Source organism: Oncorhynchus tshawytscha, linkage group LG22 (assembly GCF_018296145.1).
Source record: "Oncorhynchus tshawytscha isolate Ot180627B linkage group LG22, Otsh_v2.0, whole genome shotgun sequence".
NCBI lineage: Eukaryota > Metazoa > Chordata > Actinopteri > Salmoniformes > Salmonidae > Oncorhynchus > Oncorhynchus tshawytscha.
In genome coordinates, this window is record NC_056450.1 from 33997769 (window position 1) to 34019368 (window position 21600).

General features: G+C 46.6%; 1 protein-coding gene across 4 annotated transcripts in view; it reads right to left on the reverse strand.

Moving 5' to 3' along the window:
• Positions 1–21600, reverse strand: part of LOC112240515 (ERC protein 2) — a 422535-nt gene that overhangs the window by 252613 nt on the left and 148322 nt on the right. For all 4 annotated transcript variants that reach the window (XM_042304111.1, XM_042304109.1, XM_042304108.1 and 1 more), the window contains 3 exons: positions 20483–20620; positions 9053–9187; positions 2743–2936 (listed from right to left, as the gene is read on the reverse strand). In XM_042304111.1, the coding sequence (XP_042160045.1) occupies positions 2743–2936; positions 9053–9187; positions 20483–20620 (467 nt within the window). The remainder of the gene's footprint in view (positions 1–2742; positions 2937–9052; positions 9188–20482; positions 20621–21600) is intronic.

A 21600-nucleotide genomic window follows, 5' to 3' on the forward strand; every position in this document is an offset into this window, starting at 1 on the left:
GTGTTCTGTCTGGGGGGTTGTTCTGTCTGGGGGTGTTCTGTCTGGGGGTGTTCTGTCTGGGGGTGTTCTGTCTATGGGGGTGTTCTGTCTATGGGGGTGTTCTGTCTGGGGGTGTTCTGTCTGGGGGATGATCTGTCTGGGGGTGTTCTGTCTGAGGGTGTTCTGACTGGGGGTGTTCTGTCTGAGGGTGTTCTGACTGGGGGTGATCTGTCTGGGGATGATCTGTCTGGGGGTGTTCTGTCTGGGTGGTGCTTTGTCTGGGGGCGATCTGTCTGGGGGTGATCTGTCTGGGGGTGTTCTGTCTGGGGGTGTTCTGGTATGGGGGTGTTCTGGTATGGGGGTGTTCTGTCTGGGTGGTGTTCTGGTATGGGGGTGTTCTGGTATGGGGGTGTTCTGTCTGGGTGGTGTTCTGGTATGGGGGTGTTCTGGTATGGGGGTGTTCTGGTATGGGGGTGTTCTGGTATGGGGTGTTCTGTCTGGGGGTGTTCTGTCTGGGGGTGTTCTGGTATCTGGGTGTCTGGGTGGTGTTCTGTCTGGGTGGTGTTCTGGTATGGGGGTGTTCTGGTATGGGGGTGTTCTGGTATGGGCGGTGTTCTGGTATGGGGGTGTTCTGGTATGGGGGTGTTCTGGTATGGGCGGTGTTCTGGTATGGGGGTGTGTGGTGGAAGGTTAGGCTGCGCTGTATACCTCCCACTGGCACTCTGTCAAATTCTATAAAGTCTATACAGCAGGGTTCCCCAAAGTCGCCCCCCCCCGTACTATACAGCAGGGTTCCCCAAAGTCGCCCCCTCCCGTACTATACAGCAGGGTTCCCCAAAGTCCTCCCCCCGTACTATACAGCAGGGTTCCCCAGAGTCGCCCCCCCCCCTGTACTATACAGCTGATTCAAATAATCAACCCATCATCAAGCTTTGATTATTTCAATCAGCTGTGTAGTACTAGGGTAAAAAACCCAACGGAGGAACCCTGCTATATCGCACACCCATAGGAACCATAGAAACAGAAAACAGAGATCACAAAGAGAAACACCACAAAGATAGATGACAACATAAGGCAGACATATTGAGGAGCTGGGAAATGATATGGCCATGGAGAACTTAACAACACACAGAACACACAATGTCCAGAGAAGTAAATGTTCCTTCATTATGTTTCCCCTGCTGGATTAGTAACAGCACTCAGGACATTTGCAAGCAGGGGTCTTTTGTGTGAATGAGTTTATATTTATTTGGTTTCTACTGTAACTGCCACTGGAGTGCAATCAAATCGAAGGTTCCTGAGTGGTCGATTTTAGACTAAATGTCCCACAGTTTCAAACTTTAATATAGGAAATACAAGTTTGGACACACCTACCCATTCCAGCATTTTTCTTTATTTTTTACTATTTTCTACATTGTAGAATAATACTGAAGACATCAAAACTATGAAATAACACATTGGAATCATGTAGTAACCAAAAAAGTGTTAAACAGATCAAAATATATTATATTGGTGTCCTTTATTCCAGGTGACTACCTCATGAAGCTGGTTGAGAGAATGCCAAGAGTGTGCAAAGCTGTCATCAAGGCAAACAGTGACTACTTTGAAGAATCTAAAATATTTTTTACATTTTTTAAGACTTTGTTGTTAACTACATGATTCCATATGTGTTATTTCATAGTTTTGATGTCTCCACTATTACTCTACAATGTAGAAAATAGTAAAAAATAAAGAAAAATGCTGGAATGAGTAGGTGTGTCCATACTTTTGACTGGTACTGTATATGAAACCAATGTTGTGTTAATGATGATGCTGATGGATGGAGAAGACAGAAGAAGAGGAACAGAGACGGTAGGTGCAGAGAATGGGATCTCTGGAGGTATCGGTGCCACAACAAAACACTAGTGATACTCACCCAGATCTGCAGACATTGACATAAAAACATATGACACAACCCATTAACCCAGCTGCAACAAAGCTCCAATGGGAAGTCTCATGGCTGTATTCAGGGTCTGTGTATGCAACCAATAGCATAGACTGGAGTAAAACCAAAACATTCAAGTCAAATGGGACACACTCAAATGGATTCTTCCCACAGTTAGGAAATTAGACCCATGACGTAAGTGTTCTCAAGAGTACGAAACTCCAGACAGTTTATCTAAAGTAGCCTCCTCTAGAATGAATCAGATGTAGAATATAGAGCTAGTCATGAACGTCTCATGCGCATGTATATATCTGAAGATGCAGTGTTAGCAGAGATAGGTCTGAAAACATGGCTTAGTTAGTTCCTCTAGCCCTTACCCCTCCCAGTGTTGAGAAGAACCAGGAGAAGGGTAGGGGTTAGGGTTAGGAGAAGGGTAGGGGTTAGGAGAAGGGTAAGGGTTCGGGTTAGGAGAAGGGTAGGGTTTAGGGTTAGGAGAAGGGTAGGGGTTAGGAGAAGGTTAGGGATTAGGAGAAGGGTAGGGTTTAGGGGTTTGGGTTTAGGGGTTAGAGTTAGGAGAAGGGTAGGGGTTAGGAGAAGGTTAGGGATTAGGAGAAGGGTAAGGGTTAGGGGTTTGGGTTAGGAGAAGGGTAGGGATTAGAGTTAGGAGAAGGGTAGGGGTTAGAGTTAGGAGAATGGTTAGGGATGGGAGAAGGGTTAGGGATAGGATAAGGGTTAGGGATAGGAGAAGGTTTTAGGGATAGGAGAAGGGTTAGGGATAGGATAAAGGTTAGGTAAAAAGAAAGGGTAGAAACTCCAGTGGTAGGGTGGTGACCTCTCACCTCTCCAGCTCAGTGATCTTCTTCTCCTTGTTGGTTCTTTCCGTCTCTTGCTCTCTCAGGATACCCATGAGCCTCTCCACCTCAGCTTGGGACTTCCCAGACTCTTCTCGGTAGCGCGTCACTTCCTCCTCCAGCAGCTTGATCCTGTCGCTGACCTCTAACAACTTCCTGGTTGACTCTTCCGTATTCTGGGACTGTAGAGGACCAAGGAAATAAAGAAGAAGAGAGAGGAGGGCCAAGGGAATAAAGAAGAGAGGAAGACAGTCACAAACAGTGACAGTCACAAACAGTACTATGAATGGAGAGACATTCGTTATATCATCCTCATCTCATAGAACTCATACTCCTTTCTGGAGCCAGAACCAGGAAGATGCTGCCCCAAAACACTGATACAGGGTCAGATATTTGTTCACCCCTTTATGGTAAAGGATAGGGGGGCGGAAGTGAAAGGGGATACCTAGTCAGTTACACAATTGAATCATTCAACCGAAATACAGTTTCTTCTGCATTTAAACCCAACTCCTCTGAATCAAAATCTGCCTTAATCGATGTCATTGGCACCCGGGGAACAGTTGATGTTGGGGGTTAACTGCCTTGCTCAAGAGCAGAACGGCAGATTTTTCCACCTTGCCGGCAAGGGGATTCGAACCAATGACCTTTCAGTTACTGGCCCAATACTCTTAACCACTAGGAACCTGTAAACCTTCAGCGGAATCTGCCCTCTATCTCATTCAACCCGGCCCTTTCATTCCTTCCTTCTTAGTTCCCCCTTCTCTTCTCTCCTCCCTTCTCTTCTCTCCTCCCTTCTCTTCTCTCCTCCCTTCTCTTCTCTCCCCCTTCTCTCCTCCTTCTCTTCTCTCCTCCCTTCTCTTCTCTCCCCCCTTCTCTTCTCTCCCCCATTCTCTTCTCTCCTCCCTTCTCTTCTCTCCTCCCTTCTCTTCTCTCCCCCTTCTCTTCTCTCCTCCCTTCTCTTCTCTCCTCCCTTCTTTCCTGTGGCCTCCACTCAGCCTGCTCTCTGAAACATCCCTCTATCCTGGAGTTTAGTATTTTCTTCTAATTCATAATGAAATTACCCTTCATACCTCTCTGGTTACCAGTGATTTTATAAGACCACCAAACATCTCGAGTCAAACACTGTAAAAACTGACAGAGCTGCAGTGATTGATTCTTTTTTTTTGAAGAGAAAAATCTGCCAGAGGATGGCTGTAACCTAGAATTACCTCCCTGTGTTTGTGTCTGCCTCTCAGAGGTCTGTGTGTTTCAGAGGATAGTTTAGCTTGTTGAGACAGCTGAGGCCGCTCGTTTAAACATCATCAACTCTCTCTCTATACAATCACACACATACAAGCACGCACACACACATACATACATACACACACTGGTATAGGCAGGGAGCCAATCCTAGATAACGCTATGAGCTGTTACCCTACATGTAGCTCTGTCTCTGTTATTAGAAAAAACCCCAAAGACACTTCAGACGGCTGTTAACTATTACTGTCAACCACTCTGAAACGCATAGATCATAAACCTAACAAAGTATCATTTACTAGAAAAACATCTCATAACATAAACAAAATGCACAAGTAGAGGCACTTTATGAAAGAGGGACAGGAAAAGCTGATGTGTACTGTGTAACCCCTACCCTCCTAATACATACATTGGTGTACTGTGTAACCCCTACCCTCCTAATACATACATTGGTGTACTGTGTTAACTCTACCCTCCTAATACATACATTGGTGTACTGTGTTAACTCTACCCTCCTAATACATACATTGGTGTACTGTGTTAACTCTACCCTCCTAATACATACATTGGTGTACTGTGTTAACTCTACCCTCCTAATACATACATTGGTGTACTGTGTTAACTCTACCCTCCTAATACATACATTTACAGATGCAGATACAGCTAAACATTTGAACTCCTGAGAGTGAAACCCTTTGGGTAATGCCAGCGGCAAGTGGAGAACATGTTTACCCCTGGTCATACCGTCACTGAAGTCCCATTACCTCCTCAGATAGTTCCCAACACACACACACACACACACACATCATCCCAAATGTCAGCCAACACAAAAGACATTAACGTTAAGTGAAGTGGACATTGTTATGGTGTTTAAATGGAAAACAGTGACAGATCCAGAGTATTGGCTGTGAATGCAGCGGGTCCATAAGGATTCTGGGATATTATGACAGTGGGGCGAAGGCTTGTAAAGATACTGTTACTTATATGGTCATAGAAATTACTATTATCATTCCTGGAAAATGATATGAATTGTAAATATCACAAATGACTAAAATATGTGTGGCCACTAGGCCCCGCTTTAGGTTATCCAATCACCTGGCGACTATACAGTAAGGCTGATGCCGATCGGCTGTCTGAACTACATCGTTAAGAGCTCACAGTATAGAAAGTCATGTAGGGGTTGGAGAAAGGGACACAGAGAGAGAGAGAGACAGAGAGAGAGACAGAGAGAGAGAGACAGAGAGAGAGACAGAGAGAGAGAGAGACAGAGAGAGAGACAGAGAGAGAGAGACAGAGAGAGAGACAGAGAGAGAGAGAGAGACAGAGAGAGAGAGACAGAGAGAGAGACAGAGAGAGAGACAGAGAGAGAGAGAGACAGAGAGAGAGAGAGACAGAGACAGAGAGAGGGAGAGACAGAGAAAGAGAGACAGACAAACAGACAGATAGACAGAGACAGACAGAGAGAGAGAGAGAGCGAGAGAGAGCAAGAAAGAAAGACAGAGAGAGAGAGAGAGACACAGAGGGAGAGACATAGAGAGAGAGACAGAGTTAGTTGTTGGAATGCAGAAACTCACAGTAAACAATTTACATACAGCACTGAAAGACCCGTTTTGGCTCTCTGCAGTCCATCATGTCTGCTGTAATAATCAGTGATAGATTGAGGCTTATCTTTCTCTTATCCTCATTTCCTCAGAGACTACTATGTCATTAATGTCAGCAAGAGGACTGGCTGGAATGAAGTGTTGAAGGAATGAGAGGTAACGAGAGATAGAGGGGAGAGAGAGAGAGCGAGAGAGAGAGACCCCTTGAATTTAATTGAATTGAGAGAGAGGGAGAGGGAGAGGGAGAGGTTAGAGGGAGAGGGAGAGAGAGAGGGAGAGACAGAGAGGGAGAGAGAGAGAGGGAGAGGAGAGAGGGAGAGAGAGAGAGAGAGAGAGAGAGGGAGGGAGAGGGAGAGGGAGAGGGAGAGGGAGAGGGAGAGGGAGAGGGAGAGGGAGAGGGAGAGGGAGAGGGAGAGAGAGAGAGGGAGAGGGAGAGGGAGAGACTAAAATGTATGGTCTGGAGTGGACCACCAAGGTCGAACCAAGTTAAATGAAGGGTAGAAACCTCCATAGAGAGAGACAGAGAGAGAGAATGAGAGAGGGGGGGGAGAGAGACAGAGAGAGAGAGAGAGAGAGAGGGGGGAGAGACAGAGAGAGAGAGAGGGAGAGAGAGGGGGAGAGAGACAGAGAGAGAGAGAGGGGGGAGAGACAGAGGAGAGAGAGAGGGGGAGAGAGACAGAGAGAGAGAGAGAGAGGGGGGAGAGAGACAGAGAGAGAGAGAGAGAGAGAGGGGGTGGGAGAGACAGAGAGAGAGAGAGAGAGAGAGATAGGGGGAGAGAGAGACAGAGAGAGAGAGAGGGGGGAGAGACAGAGAGAGAGAGAGGGGGAGAGAGACAGAGAGAGAGAGGACCTCCATCAGCCCAACCTGTTGCATCATTAAAACAAACATGTGGTGTGAAAGGTCACGGGATTCTATCAGGTTATTTTACCATGCATCCAAACTAGCCCTCTGTGATGACACACATCCGAGAGGCCTTTCCCTAGAGGAAGTCAAGGAGGACCAGTAAACCTCTGGAGTGTTGGGAACCTGGACATCAACAACCTCTCTGAGAGCGTGTGTGCGGCGTGTGTGTGTGTGCGTCTTGTTTTTTGCCTAGTGAATGGTAGGTACTTAATTTGACCTGTATTGTCGCATCTTAATATTCATGCAGCAACAGGATTTGAACATTTAGTCGATAATGTTGCTTGATCAGTGGTTAGGCTGTTAGCTGAGAAAAAGTAGACTACATGAATAGTGCAATACCGATAATAGAACCGTGTGTTAGTGGGGGTTTCAGTGAATTCATGTGAATCACAAAGCTCATCTGTATTTCCTGTGGCGCAGCAAAATTCTCAGCTACAAAACATTGATCAAATGAAGATCCTACATCTGTACTGGTATGTTTGGTATTGACAAACCATCTGTTTCTAATCTATCACCATTAAGGGTCTGTAATCTGTCTGTAATCTGTTTCTAATCTTTCACCATAAGGGTCTGTAATCTGTCTGTAATCTGTTTGTAAATCTGTTCCTAATCAATGACCATAAGGGTCTGTAATCTGTCTGTAATCTATCACCATAAGGGTCTGTAATCTGTCTGTAATCTGTCTGTAATCTATCACCATAAGGGTCTGTAATCTGTCTGTAATCTGTTTCTAATCTTTCACCATAAGGGTCTGTAATCTGTCTGTAATCTGTTTCTAATCTATCACCATAAGGGTCTGTAATCTGTTTCTAATCTATCACCATAAGGGTCTGTAATCTGTCTGTAATCTGTTTCTAATCTATCACCATAAGGGTCTGTAATCTGTCTGTAATCTGTTCTAATCTATCACCATAAGGGTCTGTAATCTGTCTGTAATCTATCACCATAAGGGTCTGTAATCTGTCTGTAATCTGTTTCTAATCTTTCACCACAAGGGTCTGTAATCTGTCTGTAATCTGTTTCTAATCTATCACCATAAGGGTCTGTAATCTGTCTGTAATCTGTTTCTAATCTATCACCATAAGGGTCTGTAATCTGTCTGTAATCTGTTTCTAATCTTTCACCATAAAGGTCTGTAATCTGTTTGTAAATCTGTTCCTAATCAATGACCATAGGGTCTGTAATCTGTCTGTAATCTATCACCATAAGGGTCTGTAATCTGTCTGTAATCTGTTTCTAATCTTTCACCATAAGGGTCTGTAATCTGTCTGTAATCTATCACCATAAGGGTCTGTAATCTGTTTCTAATCTTTCACCATAAGGGTCTGTAATCTGTCTGTAATCTGTTTCTAATCTTTCACCATAAGGGTCTGTAATCTGTCTGTAATCTGTTTCTAATCTATCACCATAAGGGTCTGTAATCTGTCTGTAATCTGTTTCTAATCTATCACCATAAGGGTCTGTAATCTGTCTGTAATCTGTTTCTAATCTATTACCATAAGGGTCTGTAATCTGTCTGTAATCCACCACAGTGTGTCAAGTGACCTCTGACCCACTGCAGTACTACTTCAACAACACTCTGAATCTCTCACACTCCATTGAACCCCCACCACACACACACACACACACACACACACACACACACACACACACACACACACACACACTCACTCACTCACTCACTCACTCACACACACACACACACACACACACACACACACACACACACACACACACACACACACACACACACACACACACACACACACACACACACACACACACACACATATTTATAATTTGTATATGTTTACATAACATGTCTGAAAGCCACATTCTGCACATAATCATCCAATCATGTCTATACTTCTATCAGAATGTGTATGTGTTCTCTACAAAGACCCATTCAGGAGGTTTTACAGGAGGTACATCTTTCATGTTACCCCGCGTCAACATTCAACAAGATATCATTTCACAGGAATGATATGTGTACGCCTTTATGAGTATGAAAGAAAACATTCTCGTAAAGTGTGTGAGAGTCTGCTCTGGCTTGTAGACTGGAGCTGAGTGAGAACTGTCTTGGCACCTGGACAGGGACGGAGGGATCAATCTATAAATCACACTTGTTTAATTCATCAAAGCAGGGCTTCCAGGGATGTATAAGGAGCCAGAAGAACGGCATTACTTTTACTGTGGATGTTAACACTGTAAATATAGGCTGCAGGTAGCCTATTACAACTGCAGCAGAAGGATTTTAATAGTCAATTCTTCTAATTCTTTTTGTATAATAAAACAATAATTACAAAGTGTGATAATGTCGGTTGGAGGTATTCGGCAGTAAAAGGATTGTGAAAATGTTTTGTTATTTGTTTATAGCCTGTGTGAACTAGCTTTGGTGTCTCAGAACAACAGGTTCACTGTGTGCGTCAGATATTTATGGTTTGACAGAGACTAAGTATCAATGCAAACACACATATGCATTAATGCACTTGAAGTATGGATGGACACACACACACACACACACACACACACACACACACACTCTGGCCTTCCTTACCCCAGGTGTGTGTGTTGTCAGGATGGAGAGTCTATCCTTCAGGTCCTGGTTCTCCTTCCTCATCCTTTCCACCTCCTCCAGCCGTGCCCTGTCCTCCCGCTCCTTCTGCTCACGCAAACGCTCAATCACTCGCTCCTAACAGAGAGACAGAGAGCCAGAGAGAGAGGGGGAGAGAGAGACAGAGAGACAGAGAGACAGAGAGCCAGAGAGAGAGGGGGAGAGAGAGACAGAGAGCCAGAGAGAGAGGGGGAGAGAGAGACAGAGAGCCAGAGAGAGAGAGGGGGAGAGAGAGACAGAGAGCCAGAGAGAGAGGGAGATAGGAAAAAGACAGAACAGACAGAGATAGAAAAGCCTCGCCAACAGGGTCAGCAACAGTTGTCCTCTGACACTGTCGTGTCGTCATTACACAGAGTAGATACACTAGTGGAAAGACAAGTCAATGACACCCCTCCACTGAGTACTGATGCTTCTGCATCATTTAGCTGAAATGCTACAGTAATGATACAGCCCAGGTGAAAAGCCTCGCCAACAGTGTAGCCAGGTGTCTCTCCACTAGTCTGGAGCTGTTAGAAGTGCGAAGCAGGAGAGACGCTCATAAAAGACCATCATAAATAACAGTGTAGAGAGAGAGACAGATAGAGAGAGAGAGAGAGACAGAGACAGAGACAGAGAGCTAGAGAGCCATAGACACAGAGCCAGAGAGAGAGAGCTAGAGAGAGAGCAAGAGAGCCAGAGAGAGAGAGCCACAGAGAGAGAGACAGAGAGACAGAGAGAGAGCCAGAGAGAGAGCCAGCGAGAGAGCTAGAGAGATAGACAGAGAGACAGAGACAGAGAGACAGAGAGAGAGCTAGAGAGAGAGCTAGAGAGAGAGACAGAGAGAGCCAGAGAGAGAGCCAGCGAGAGAGCTAGAGAGATAGACAGAGAGCCAGAGACAGAGAGCTAGAGAGACAGAGACAGAGCGCCAGAAAGAGCCAGAGAGAGAGCGCCAGAGACAGAGAGCCAGAGACAGAGAGACAGAGAGACAGAAAGAGAGAGCCAGAGACAGAGAGCTAGAGAGACAGAGACAGAGAGACAGAGAGACAGAGACAGAGACAGAGAGCCAGAGAGAGAGCGCCAGAGAGCCAGAGAGCCAGAGACAGAGCGCCAGAGAGACAGAGACAGAGAGACAGAGACAGAGAGCTAGAGAGACAGAGACAGAGAGCCAGAGACAGAGAGTCAGAGACAGAGAGCCAGAGACAGAGAGCCAGAAAGAGCCAGAGAGAGAGCGCCAGAGACAGAGCGCCAGAGACAGAGAGCTAGAGAGCCAGAGACAGAGAGCCAGAGACAGAGAGCCAGAGACAGAGCAGCCAGAGAGAGAGAGACAGAGAGCCAGAGACAGAGAGCCAGAGAGCCAGAGACAGAGAGCCAGAGAGCCAGAGACAGAGCGCCAGAGAGACAGAGACAGAGAGCCAGAGACAGAGAGCTAGAGAGCCAGAGACAGAGAGACAGAGACAGAGAGCCAGAGCCAGATAGCTAGAGAGCCAGAGACAGAGAGCCAGAGACAGAGAGCTAGAGAGCCAGAGAGAGAGCGCCAGAGACAGAGAGCCAGAGCCAGAGCTAGAGAGCCAGAGACAGAGAGCCAGAGACAGAGAGACAGAGAGACAGAAAGAGAGAGCCAGAGACAGAGAGCTAGAGAGACAGAGACAGAGAGACAGAGAGACAGAGAGACAGAGACAGAGAGCCAGAGAGAGAGCACCAGAGAGCCAGAGAGCCAGAGACAGAGTGCCAGAGAGCCAGAGACAGAGAGCCAGAGACAGAGAGCCAGAGACAGAGAGCCAGAAAGAGCCAGAGAGAGAGCGCAGAGACAGAGACAGAGCAGAGAGAGCCAGAGACAGAGAGCCAGAGACAGAGAGCAGAGAGAGCCAGAGACAGAGCCAGAGCAGAGAGCAGAGAGCCAGAGACAGAGAGCAGAGAGCCAGAGACAGAGAGCCAGAAAGAGCCAGAGAGAGAGCGCCAGAGACAGAGCGCCAGAGACAGAGAGCAGAGAGCCAGAGACAGAGCAGAGCCAGAGAGCCAGAGACAGAGAGCCAGAGAGCCAGAGACAGAGACAGAGAGCCAGAGACAGAGAGCTAGAGACAGAGACAGAGACAGAGAGCCAGAGACAGAGAGCCAGAGCCAGAGAGCTAGAGAGCCAGAGACAGAGCCAGAGACAGAGAGCCAGAGACAGAGAGCCAGAGAGCCAGAGACAGAGAGCCAGAAAGAGCCAGAGAGAGAGAGAGCCAGAGCCAGAGACAGAGAGCCAGAGCCAGATAGCTAGAGAGCCAGAGACAGAGAGCCAGAGACAGAGAGCTAGAGAGCCAGAGACAGAGAGCCAGAGCCAGAGAGCCAGAGACAGAGCGCCAGAGAGAGTTAATTTTTAATTGTTTATTTGACTTTTGTTTCTACTTCACTTGCCTTGGTAATGTAATCATATGTTTCCCAAGCAAAAAAAACCTTGAATTGAACTGAATTGAGAGAGAGAGAGAGAGAGAGAGAGAGAGAGAGAGAGAGAGAGAGAGAGAGACAGGGATGCAGCTTAAGCCCAACCGTCTTCAACATATATATCAACGAATTGGCAAAGGCAGTAAAATAGTCTGCAGCACCCGGCCTCCCCCTACTAGAATCTGAAGTCAAATGTCTACTGTTAGCTGGTGATCTGGTGCTTCTGTCCCCAACCAAGAAGGACCTACAGCAACACCTAGATCTTCTGCACAGATTCTGTCAGACCTGAACCCTGACAGTAAATTTCAGTAAGACCAAAATAATGGTGTTGCAAAAAAAGGTCCAGTCGCCAGTACCACAAATACAACTTCCATCTAGACACCGTTGCCAAAAAACGATACATACCTTGGCCTAAACATCAGCGCCACAGGTAACTTCCATAAAGCTGTGAACGATCTGAGAGACGAGGCAAGAAGGGCCTTCTATGCCATCAAAAGGAAGATACAATTTGACATCCCAATTAGGATCTGGCTAAAAATACTTGAATCAGTTATAGAACCCATTGCCCTTTATGGTTGTGAGGTCTGGGGTCCGCTCACCAACCAAGAACTCACAAAATGGGACAAACACCAAATTGAGACTCTGCTTGCAGAATTCTGCAAAAATATCCTCTGTGTACAACGTAGAACACCAAATAATGCATGCAGAGCAGAATTAGGCCGATACCCGCTCATTATCAAAATCCAGAAAGAGGAGTTAAATTCTACAACCACCTAAAAGGAAGCGATTCCCAAACCTTACATAACAAAGCCATCACCTACAGAGAGATGAACCTGGAGAAGAGTCCCCTAAGCAAACTGGTCCTGGGGCTCTGTTCACAAACACAAACACACCCCACAGAGCCCCAGGACAGCAACACAATTAGACCCAACCCAAATCATGAGAAAACAAAAAGATAATTACTTGACACATTGGAAAGAATTTACAAAACAAACAGAGCAAACTAGAATGCTATTTGGCCCTAAACAGAGGGTACACAGTGGCAGAACACCTGACCTTTGACTATGTACAGACTCAGTGAGCATAGCCTTGCTATTGCAAAAGGCCACCGTAGGCAGACATGGCTCTCAAGAGAAAACAGGCTATGTGCTCACTGCCCACAAAATGAGGTGGAAACTGAGCTGCACTTCCCAACCTCCTGCCCAATGTATGACCATATTAGAGAGACATATTTCCCTCAGATTACACAGACCCACAAAGAATTCGTAAACAAACCCAATTTTGATAAACTCCCATATCTACTGGGTGAAATACCACAGTGTGCCATCACAGCAGCAAGATGTGTGACCTGTTGCCACAAGAAAAGGTCAACCAGTGAAGAACAAACAGTGAGCATTGTAAATACAACCCATATTTATGTTTATTTTCCTTTTTGTACATTAACTATTTGCACATAATATGACATTTGTAATGTCTTTATTCTTTTGGAACTTCTGTGAGTGTAATGTTTACTGTTCATTTTTTTTTGTTTATTTCACTCGTGTTTATTATCTATTTCACTTGCTTTGGCAATGTTAACATGTTTCCCATGCCAGTAAAGCTCCTTATATTGAATTGAAATTTAGAGAGAGAGAGAGAGAGACAGGGAGAGACAGAGAGAGAGAGAGAGAGAGACAGACAGACAGACAGACAGACAGACAGACAGACAGAGACAGACAGACAGACAGACAGACAGACAGACAGACAGACAGACAGACAGACAGAGAGAGAGAGAGAGAGAGAGAGAGAGAGGAGAGAGAGAGAGACAGAGAGAGAGAGAGAGAGAGAGAGCGAGAGAGAGAGAGAGAGAGAGAGAGAGAGAGAGAGAGAGAGAGAGAGAGAGAGAGAGAGAGAGAGAGAGAGAGAGAGAGAGACAGAGACAGAGACAGAGAGAGAGAGAGAGAGAGAGAGAGAGAGAGAGAGAGAGAGAGAGAGAGAGAGAGAGAGAGAGAGAGAGAGAGAGAGAGAGAGAGAGACAGAGAGAGAGAGAGAGAGGAGGAGGAGAGAGAGAGAGAGGTGTGTTCAGGTGTTTGTTTTACATGTTAAATGCAGAGGAAGGGTTTACAATAATTGGTAGCTTTAACCATCAAAGAGATGAAAAACAGCACAGGCCTAACCTTAATGAGAGGTGTCAGAGAGGGAGGGGAAGAGAGGTGTCAGAGAGGGAGGGGAAGAGAGGGAGGGGAAGAGATGTGTCAGAGAGGGGGAAGAGAGGTGTCAGGGAGGGAGGGGAAGAGAGGTGTCAGAGAGGGAGGGGAAGAGAGGGAGGGGAAGAGATGTGTCAGAGAGGGGGGAAGAGAGGTGTCAGGGAGGGAGGGGACGAGAGGTGTCAGGGAGGGAGGGGAAGAGAGGGAGGGGAAGAGAGGTGTCAGAGAGGGAGGGGAAGAGAGTTGTCAGGGAGGGAGGGGAAGAGAGGGAGGGGAAGAGAGGTGTCAGGAGGGAGGGGAAGAGAGGGAGGGGAAGAGAGGTGTCAGAGAGGGAGGGGAAGAGAGGTGTCAGGGAGGGAGGGGAAGAGAGGGAGGGGAAGAGAGGGAGGGGAGGAGGTGTCAGAGAGGGAGGGGAAGAGAGGTGTCAGAGAGGGAGGGGAAGAGAGGGAGGGGAAGAGAGGTGTCAGAGAGGGAGGGGAAGAGAGGTGTCAGGGAGGGAGGGGAAGAGAGGTGTCAGAGAGGGAGGGGAAGAGAGGTGTCAGAGAGGGAGGGGAAGAGAGGGAGGGGAAGAGAGGTGTCAGAGAGGGAGGGGAAGAGAGGTGTCAGGGAGGGAGGGGAAGAGAGGTGTCAGAGAGGGAGGGAAGAGAGGGAGGGGAAGAGAGGTGTCAGGGAGGGAGGGGAAGAGAGGGAGGGGAAGAGAGGGAGGGGAAGAGAGGTGTCAGGGAGGGAGGGGAAGAGAGGGAGGGGAAGAGAGGTGTCAGGGAGGGAGGGGAAGAGAGGGAGGGGAAGAGAGGGAGGGGAAGAGAGGTGTCAGATAGGGAGGGGAAGAGAGGGAGAGGAAGAGAGGTGTCAGAGAGGGAGGGGAAGAGAGGAAATACACAGCTAATTAGTCCTGTGTGTTTCTCATCTACTCAACAATATCTCAGAGTTGTCTGGGTTTAGAGGTTGAAAACAAGGACCTGATAGTGAAATATGTCTCCTTGACATGCCAGACACACACACAGTCAGGGAGGATCGCTTGGTATAGGCACTCTGCCCCAGTTAGCTAATTAGAACCAGGGCATTGTGGGTAGTGACTGGCTGCATTTGCAGGTTTGTAACAAGCCTGAGAGATTAGGGGTACACACACACCCTCCATCACACACACTGTCACTCCTGTAAACTCATTATGAACACCCTATACAGACTGCAACAGTCCAATGCTAGCCAAGACTCTCTTTATCAGGCTGGGCTATGGGTAGACTAAAGCTCTGTTTGAATACCCATACCAACATACTGTATGCTACATACTTAATGGGTATATACTACATACTGTATACTATTAGTTATTTTTTGTATACTGTAAACTAACGATATCCTTTCAGTTGAGCTGACTAGCGCTACACTTGTCTACCGGAAGTTGATGTGGTTGCTATGCAACCTCTTGCTAGCTTGTTAGCATAACAAATTACTAGCTAGACATCTTATGACTTTGGGTGTTGGTAAATTCAATCTGGAGTGCCAGAGTGCACTCTGGGCATTGGTAAATTCAATCTGGAGTGCCAGAGTGCACTCTGGGCATTGGTAAATTCAATCTGGAGTGCCAGAGTGCACTCTGGGCATTGGTAAATTCTATCTGGAGTGCCAGAGTGCACTCTGGGCATTGGTAAATTCTATCTGGAGTGCCAGAGTGCACTCTGGGCATTGGTAAATTCTATCTGGAGTGCCAGAGTGCACTCCTTGCATTGGTAAATTCTATCTGGAGTGCCAGAGTGCACTCTGGGCATTGGTAAATTCAGTGTGTTTGTAAACTCAGGAGCGTTCAGAGCGCACACGAGAAGCTCTGGCCGAGGAGTCGGGTTCACCTCAAAACGGCGGTCAAGCACCCAAACTAACTGGCTAACTTGCTACAGTAGCTACTTCTAGGCACAAATGAGACAACAGCTCACTCTGAGCAGAGCTGGTTAGACTGTTTTCATGTTACCCAGAGCGTTGGTGACTGTGACGCTAGCAACAATTTAATTGCTTTTTTTTTGTTGACATTTACTGACACCGGTCATATCAGTTATTCTGTGCTCTGGCACATTCAGATGAGAGTGCTCTGAAATCAGAGTAGATAGCCAGAGTGAATTTACGACCCGCATTAACAATGTCCATTGAGAACGCACAACGACTATACCACGTAGCTAAGCTAAGAATGACGTGAATAATCAATTAAATAAACGTTGGTTAGTTAGTTAGATAGCATATCGTTAATATACTGGCAAGTTCGATGTATTAGCAGCCAACTAAGGTTAGGTAGCTAGCAAACATACATAGTGCTGTAATGATATGCTATGCGGTTCGTAAAGGGTAGCGTAGCTAACAAATTGTCAGCCAATTTTGAAGCCATGCCCATTTTCAGAAGAATTGCATTATGGGGTTAAAAGCACTGAAATAGTGTGCACTGCTTGTATACTTATTGTATACTTCGTATTTTGGCGAATGTAGTGCGACATCCAGGAACTTTTGGCATACTAACTATATCCATACTAACTATATCCATACTAACTATATCCATACTAACTATATCCATACTAACTATATCCATACTAACTATATCCATATCCATACTAACTATATCCATACTAACTATATCCATACTAACTATATCCATATCCATACTAACTATATCCATACTAACTATATCCATACTAACTATATCCATATCCATACTAACTATATCCATACTAACTATATCCATACTAACTATATCCATACTAACTATATCCATACTAACTATATCCATACTAACTATATCCATACTAACTATATCCATACTAACTATATCCATACTATAATCCATACTAACTATATCCATACTATGGATATGGGGTGACTGGACAAAGCCTACTGCATCATCTCATAAAACAGAACCAAATGCAGAACACCACTGCCTGTCTTGTCCGGTTCCACTAAGGTTGTTTGCATTGCCTCTCTTCCGTCAGTTCCTGACATGAGTTTACACTTGGCAGACCAGGATACACCTCAGCCCAGCCAATCACACTCAACCTCCATCAAACACACACACACACTCATATACAAACACACACACACACCACGCAGCACTAACCCCTGGCAGCCCTGTTAACCCCTGTTAAACATGTGGAACAAAGGTGAGCATGGTCCCATCACTCCATACTGCCCTTCACAGTTATCTTTAGTGGTCCACACCAGTCCTCCACAACACACCCTCATCTACACTGAAAACCATGACCACGATGATGATGATGAGGGTGGCGATGACGACGTTAGGAATGACCACTGTCAGTTGAGCAATGCCCTTGTAACATCAACAGATGATGTTTAGAAATCATGAGAAGTCCTTAGCTGTCGTTGTAAATACATAAACATATCGCTCAGTGTTTGTGTATAGAAGGAAAAACACGCCGATTTTCAAAGGAGAAAACAAAAAAAATACACATCGGAATTTTGTCCTGGTTGAGTAAGACTTCCCAAGTTACCGGAAAGTGACTTGTTCAACCTGAATTCTGGAAAATTAAGCCTTTTTATTGGATACGTATCCCACACGGCAACCTTTAGCGAAAACAATTAGCTAAAATCAAAGCCTGTGTTGACCTGAAAGGTGATTCATGTGTGGCGCTAGCATAGCGACGGCTGTGGGGAGGGCTAACTGACTAACGCTGAGGTGAGGTCTTATGAACAACAGCTGTTCTCTCACCAACCAACCCAGAGAAAACAAACTCAGTCTGTTTAGAACCAACAATTAGCATCCATCTCATCCACTTAGCCAGACCAACACACACAGATGCACTGTAACTCAATGGAGGGATCAATGGAGTCATTCTCAAGCCTACAGAGCCGTAGATAGCCTTCTCAACCCTACACTGCCCTACACAGTCTACCCGGCCCTTCCCAGCCCTACATAGCCCTACACAGCCTACCTGGCCCTACCCAGCCCTACATAGCTCTACACAGCCTACCCGGCCCTACAGAGCTCTACACAGTCTACCCGGCCCTACATAGCTCTACACAGTCTACCCGGCCCTACATAGCTCTACACAGTCTACCCGGCCCTACATAGCTCTACACAGTCTACCCGGCCCTACATAGCTCTACACAGTCTACCCGGCCCTACATAGCTCTACACAGTCTACCCGGCCCTTCCCAGCCCTACATAGCTCTACACAGTCTACCCAGCCCTTCCCAGCCCTACATTGCTCTACACAGCTATACCTGGCCCTACATAGCTCTACACAGTCTACCCGGCCCTTCCCAGCCCTACAGAGCCCTACACAGTCTACCCGGCCCTACATAGCTCTACACAGTCTACCCGGCCCTTCCCAGCCCTACATAGCTCTACACAGCTCTACATTGCTCTACACAGCTCTACCTTGCCCTATACAACTCTACAAAGCCATCGGTTAGGTCGAGATGGTGACTTTGTAAGTGATGGAACTGTCTCAAAAGTGTATTGGTTTCCCTTGATAAAAATTTAAGTCAGGAATCTAACCTAATGTGATGGAGTCTTCATCATCGTCATCATCCCCTCCATAGCCAAAGAATGGCACCGGAGGGGATGGCTGCCGTTTTATGTGCTCCTAACCAACTGTGCTATTTTGTTCATTTTTTCGCGTTGTTTGTAACTCGCCCATCATTTGGCAAATCTGACCATAACTCTATCCTCCTGATTCCTGCTTATAAAGCAAAAACTAAAGCAGGAAGTACCAGTGACTCGCTCAATAAGGAAGTGGTCAGAGGACGCAAATGCTAAGCTACAAGACTGTTTTGCTCTACACAGTCTAACCCGGATAGCACAGACTGGAATATGTTCCGGGATTCTTCCGATGGCATTGAGGAGTACACCACATCATAACTGATGACGTTGTCCCCACAGTGACCGTACGTACATACCCCAACCAGAAGCCATGGATTACAAGTAACATCCGCACTGAGCTAAAGGGTAGAGCTGCCACTTTCAAGGAGGGAGACTCTAACCTGGACCCTTAGAAGAAATCCTGCTATATCCTCCTGACGAACCATCAAACAGGCAAAGCGTCAATACAGGACTGAGATTGAATCCTACTACACCGGCTCAGACGCTCGTCGGATGTGGCAGAGCTTGCAAACTAGTACGGACTACAAAGGGAAGCACAGCCACAAGCTGCCCTGCGACACAAGCCTACCAGACGAGCTAAATAACTTCTATGCTCGCTTCGAGGCAAGCAACACTGAGTCATGCATGAGAGCATCAGCTGATCCGGACGACTATGTGATCAGGTCAGCACACTCACAAGGCCGCAGTGCCAGACGAATTACCAGGACGTGTACTCAGAGCATGCACTGACCAGCCTGCAAATGTCTTCACTGACATTTTCAACCTGTCCCTGACCGAGTCTGAAATAACCCATGTTTCAAGCAGACCACCATCTCGGTGTCCGAGAACACTAAGGTAACCTGCCTAAATGACTACCGACCTGTAGCATTCACGTCTGTAGCCATGAAGTGCATTGAAAGGCTGGTCATGGCTCACATCAACAGCATTATCCCAGGAAACCTAGACACACTCCAATTTGCATACCGCCCCAACAGATCCACAGATGATGCAATCTCTATTGCACTCCACACTGCCCTTTCCCACTTGGACAAAATGAACACCTGTGAGAATGCTATTCATTGACTACAGCTTAGCATTCAACACCATGGGCCCGCAGATCCTCAAAAATTAGAGAGTATCCTGAATGGTTGCATCACCGCCTGGTATGGTAACTGCTCGGCCTCCTACCACAAGGCACTACAGAGGGTAGTGCATACGGCCCAGTACGGTCCTACCATCCAGGACCTCTATACCAGGCGGTGTCAGAGGAAGGCCCAAAAAATTGCCAAGGACTCCAGCCACCCTAGTCATAGACTGTTCTCTCTACTACCGCACGGCAAGCGGTACCGGAGCGCCAAGTCTAGGACAAAAAGGCTTCTTAACAGCTTCTACCACCATGCCATAACTCTGGAACAGTTAATTTAATGGCTACCCGGAATATTTGCATTGTCCCTACCCCCCATTTTTATGCTGAAGCTATTCTGTTTATTACTCATGCATAGTCCCTTTACCTCTACCTACATGATCAAATTACCTCAAATAACTGGTGCCCCCGCACATTGAATCTGTACTGGAATTCTCTGTATATAGCCGCAATACTGTTATTTTATTGTTGCGCCTTAATTATTTGTTAAATATATATGTTTTTAAATCTTAATTAAACTGCATTGTTGGTTAAGGGCTTGTAAGTAAGCATTTCACTGTAAGGTTGTTGTTTTCAGCGCAAGTGACAAATAACATATGAGTTGATCATCTATCTCCAATCATAACCACTCGTATCCTCATCCTCAATCTCTATAGTCGTCGTGGAGATACCGAGGCTCTGGGGTTTCCCTGCATCTGTTCCATTGTATATCTATCAGTCTGAGTTGATGTTTATGTGGTCAGCAACAGTGAGGTGGTCTGACTGTGTGAGCAGGGCCAGTTAAAACCTGTCTATGACATCACACTAACTGTAGAGAGAATGAGTAAACATCCTTTACACTCAGCATGGGTCCTGTCCTTCATCTACAGACAATCTATCTATATCCCTTTCTATCTGGAAGGAATTCTGTCACTTCACACTAGTCTTTCTCCTACTCATACTCGCTGTCCAGTCTATGATGCTGGAGACTCCCTCCTCTTTTTCCTACTCTGTCGTTCTCTCAATACCGTTGTCTCCCTATCCGTCTCTCTCTTTCCTTCTGCCGTCCTCCCGGCCTAGCATACCTTTTCAGACAGGGCCTCCTCCAGCGTGGTCAGTGCTGTGTCTGTGTTGCTGGAGTCAGTCTGGAGACCCTTGACTCTGTCTCTCAGACCCGTCAGCTGCTTGTCCTTGTCCTTTAACTGCTCCAAAAGATTCTCTATCTGAAGAGAGAAAGAGGGCAGAGCGAGGGCAGAGAGAGGGCAGAGAGAGGTGAATGTCAGGTGAATGTCAGGTTAGTGTTAGAGGGAGTGAGAGGGCAGAGAGGTGAATGTCAGGTTAGTGTTAGAGGGAGTGAGAGGGCAGAGAGGTGAATGTCAGGTTAGTGTTAGAGAGAGTGAGAGTGAGAGGGCAGAGAGGTGAATGTCAGGTTAGTGTTAGAGGGAGTGAGAGGGCAGAGAGGTGAATGTCAGGATAGTGTTAGAGGGAGTGAGAGGGCAGAGAGGTGAAGGTCAGGTTAGTGTTAGAGGGAGTGAGAGGGCAGAGAGGTGAAGGTCAGGTTAGTGTTAGAGAGATACAGTGAGACGGCAGAGAGGTGAATGTCAGGTGAATGTCAGGTTAGTGTTAGAGGGAGTGAGAGGGCAGAGAGGTGAATGTCAGGTTAGTGTTAGAGGGAGTGAGAGGGCAGAGAGGTGAATGTCAGGTTAGTGTTAGAGGGAGTGAGAGGGCAGAGAGGTGAATGTCAGGATAGTGTTAGAGGGAGAATTTCTTCAGCCTCCTGAGAGGGCAGAGAGGTGAAGGTCAGGTTAGTGTTAGAGGGAGTGAGAGGGCAGAGAGGTGAAGGTCAGGTTAGTGTTAGAGAGAGTGAGACGGCAGAGAGGTGAAGGTCAGGTGAATGTCAGGTTAGTGTTAGAGAGAGTGAGAGGGCAGAGAGGTGAAGGTCAGGTTAGTGTTAGAGGGGGTGAGAGGGCAGAGAGGTGAAGGTCTTAGCTTTTTGGCAGAGAGGTGAAGGTCAGGTTAGTGTTAGAGAGAGTGAGAGGGCAGAGAGGTGAAGGTCAGGTTAGTGTTAGAGGGAGTGAGAGGGCAGAGAGGTGAATGTCAGGTTAGTGTTAGAGGGAGTGAGAGGGCAGAGAGGTGAATGTCAGGTTAGTGTTAGAGGGAGTGAGAGGGCAGAGAGGTGAATGTCAGGTTAGTGTTAGAGGGA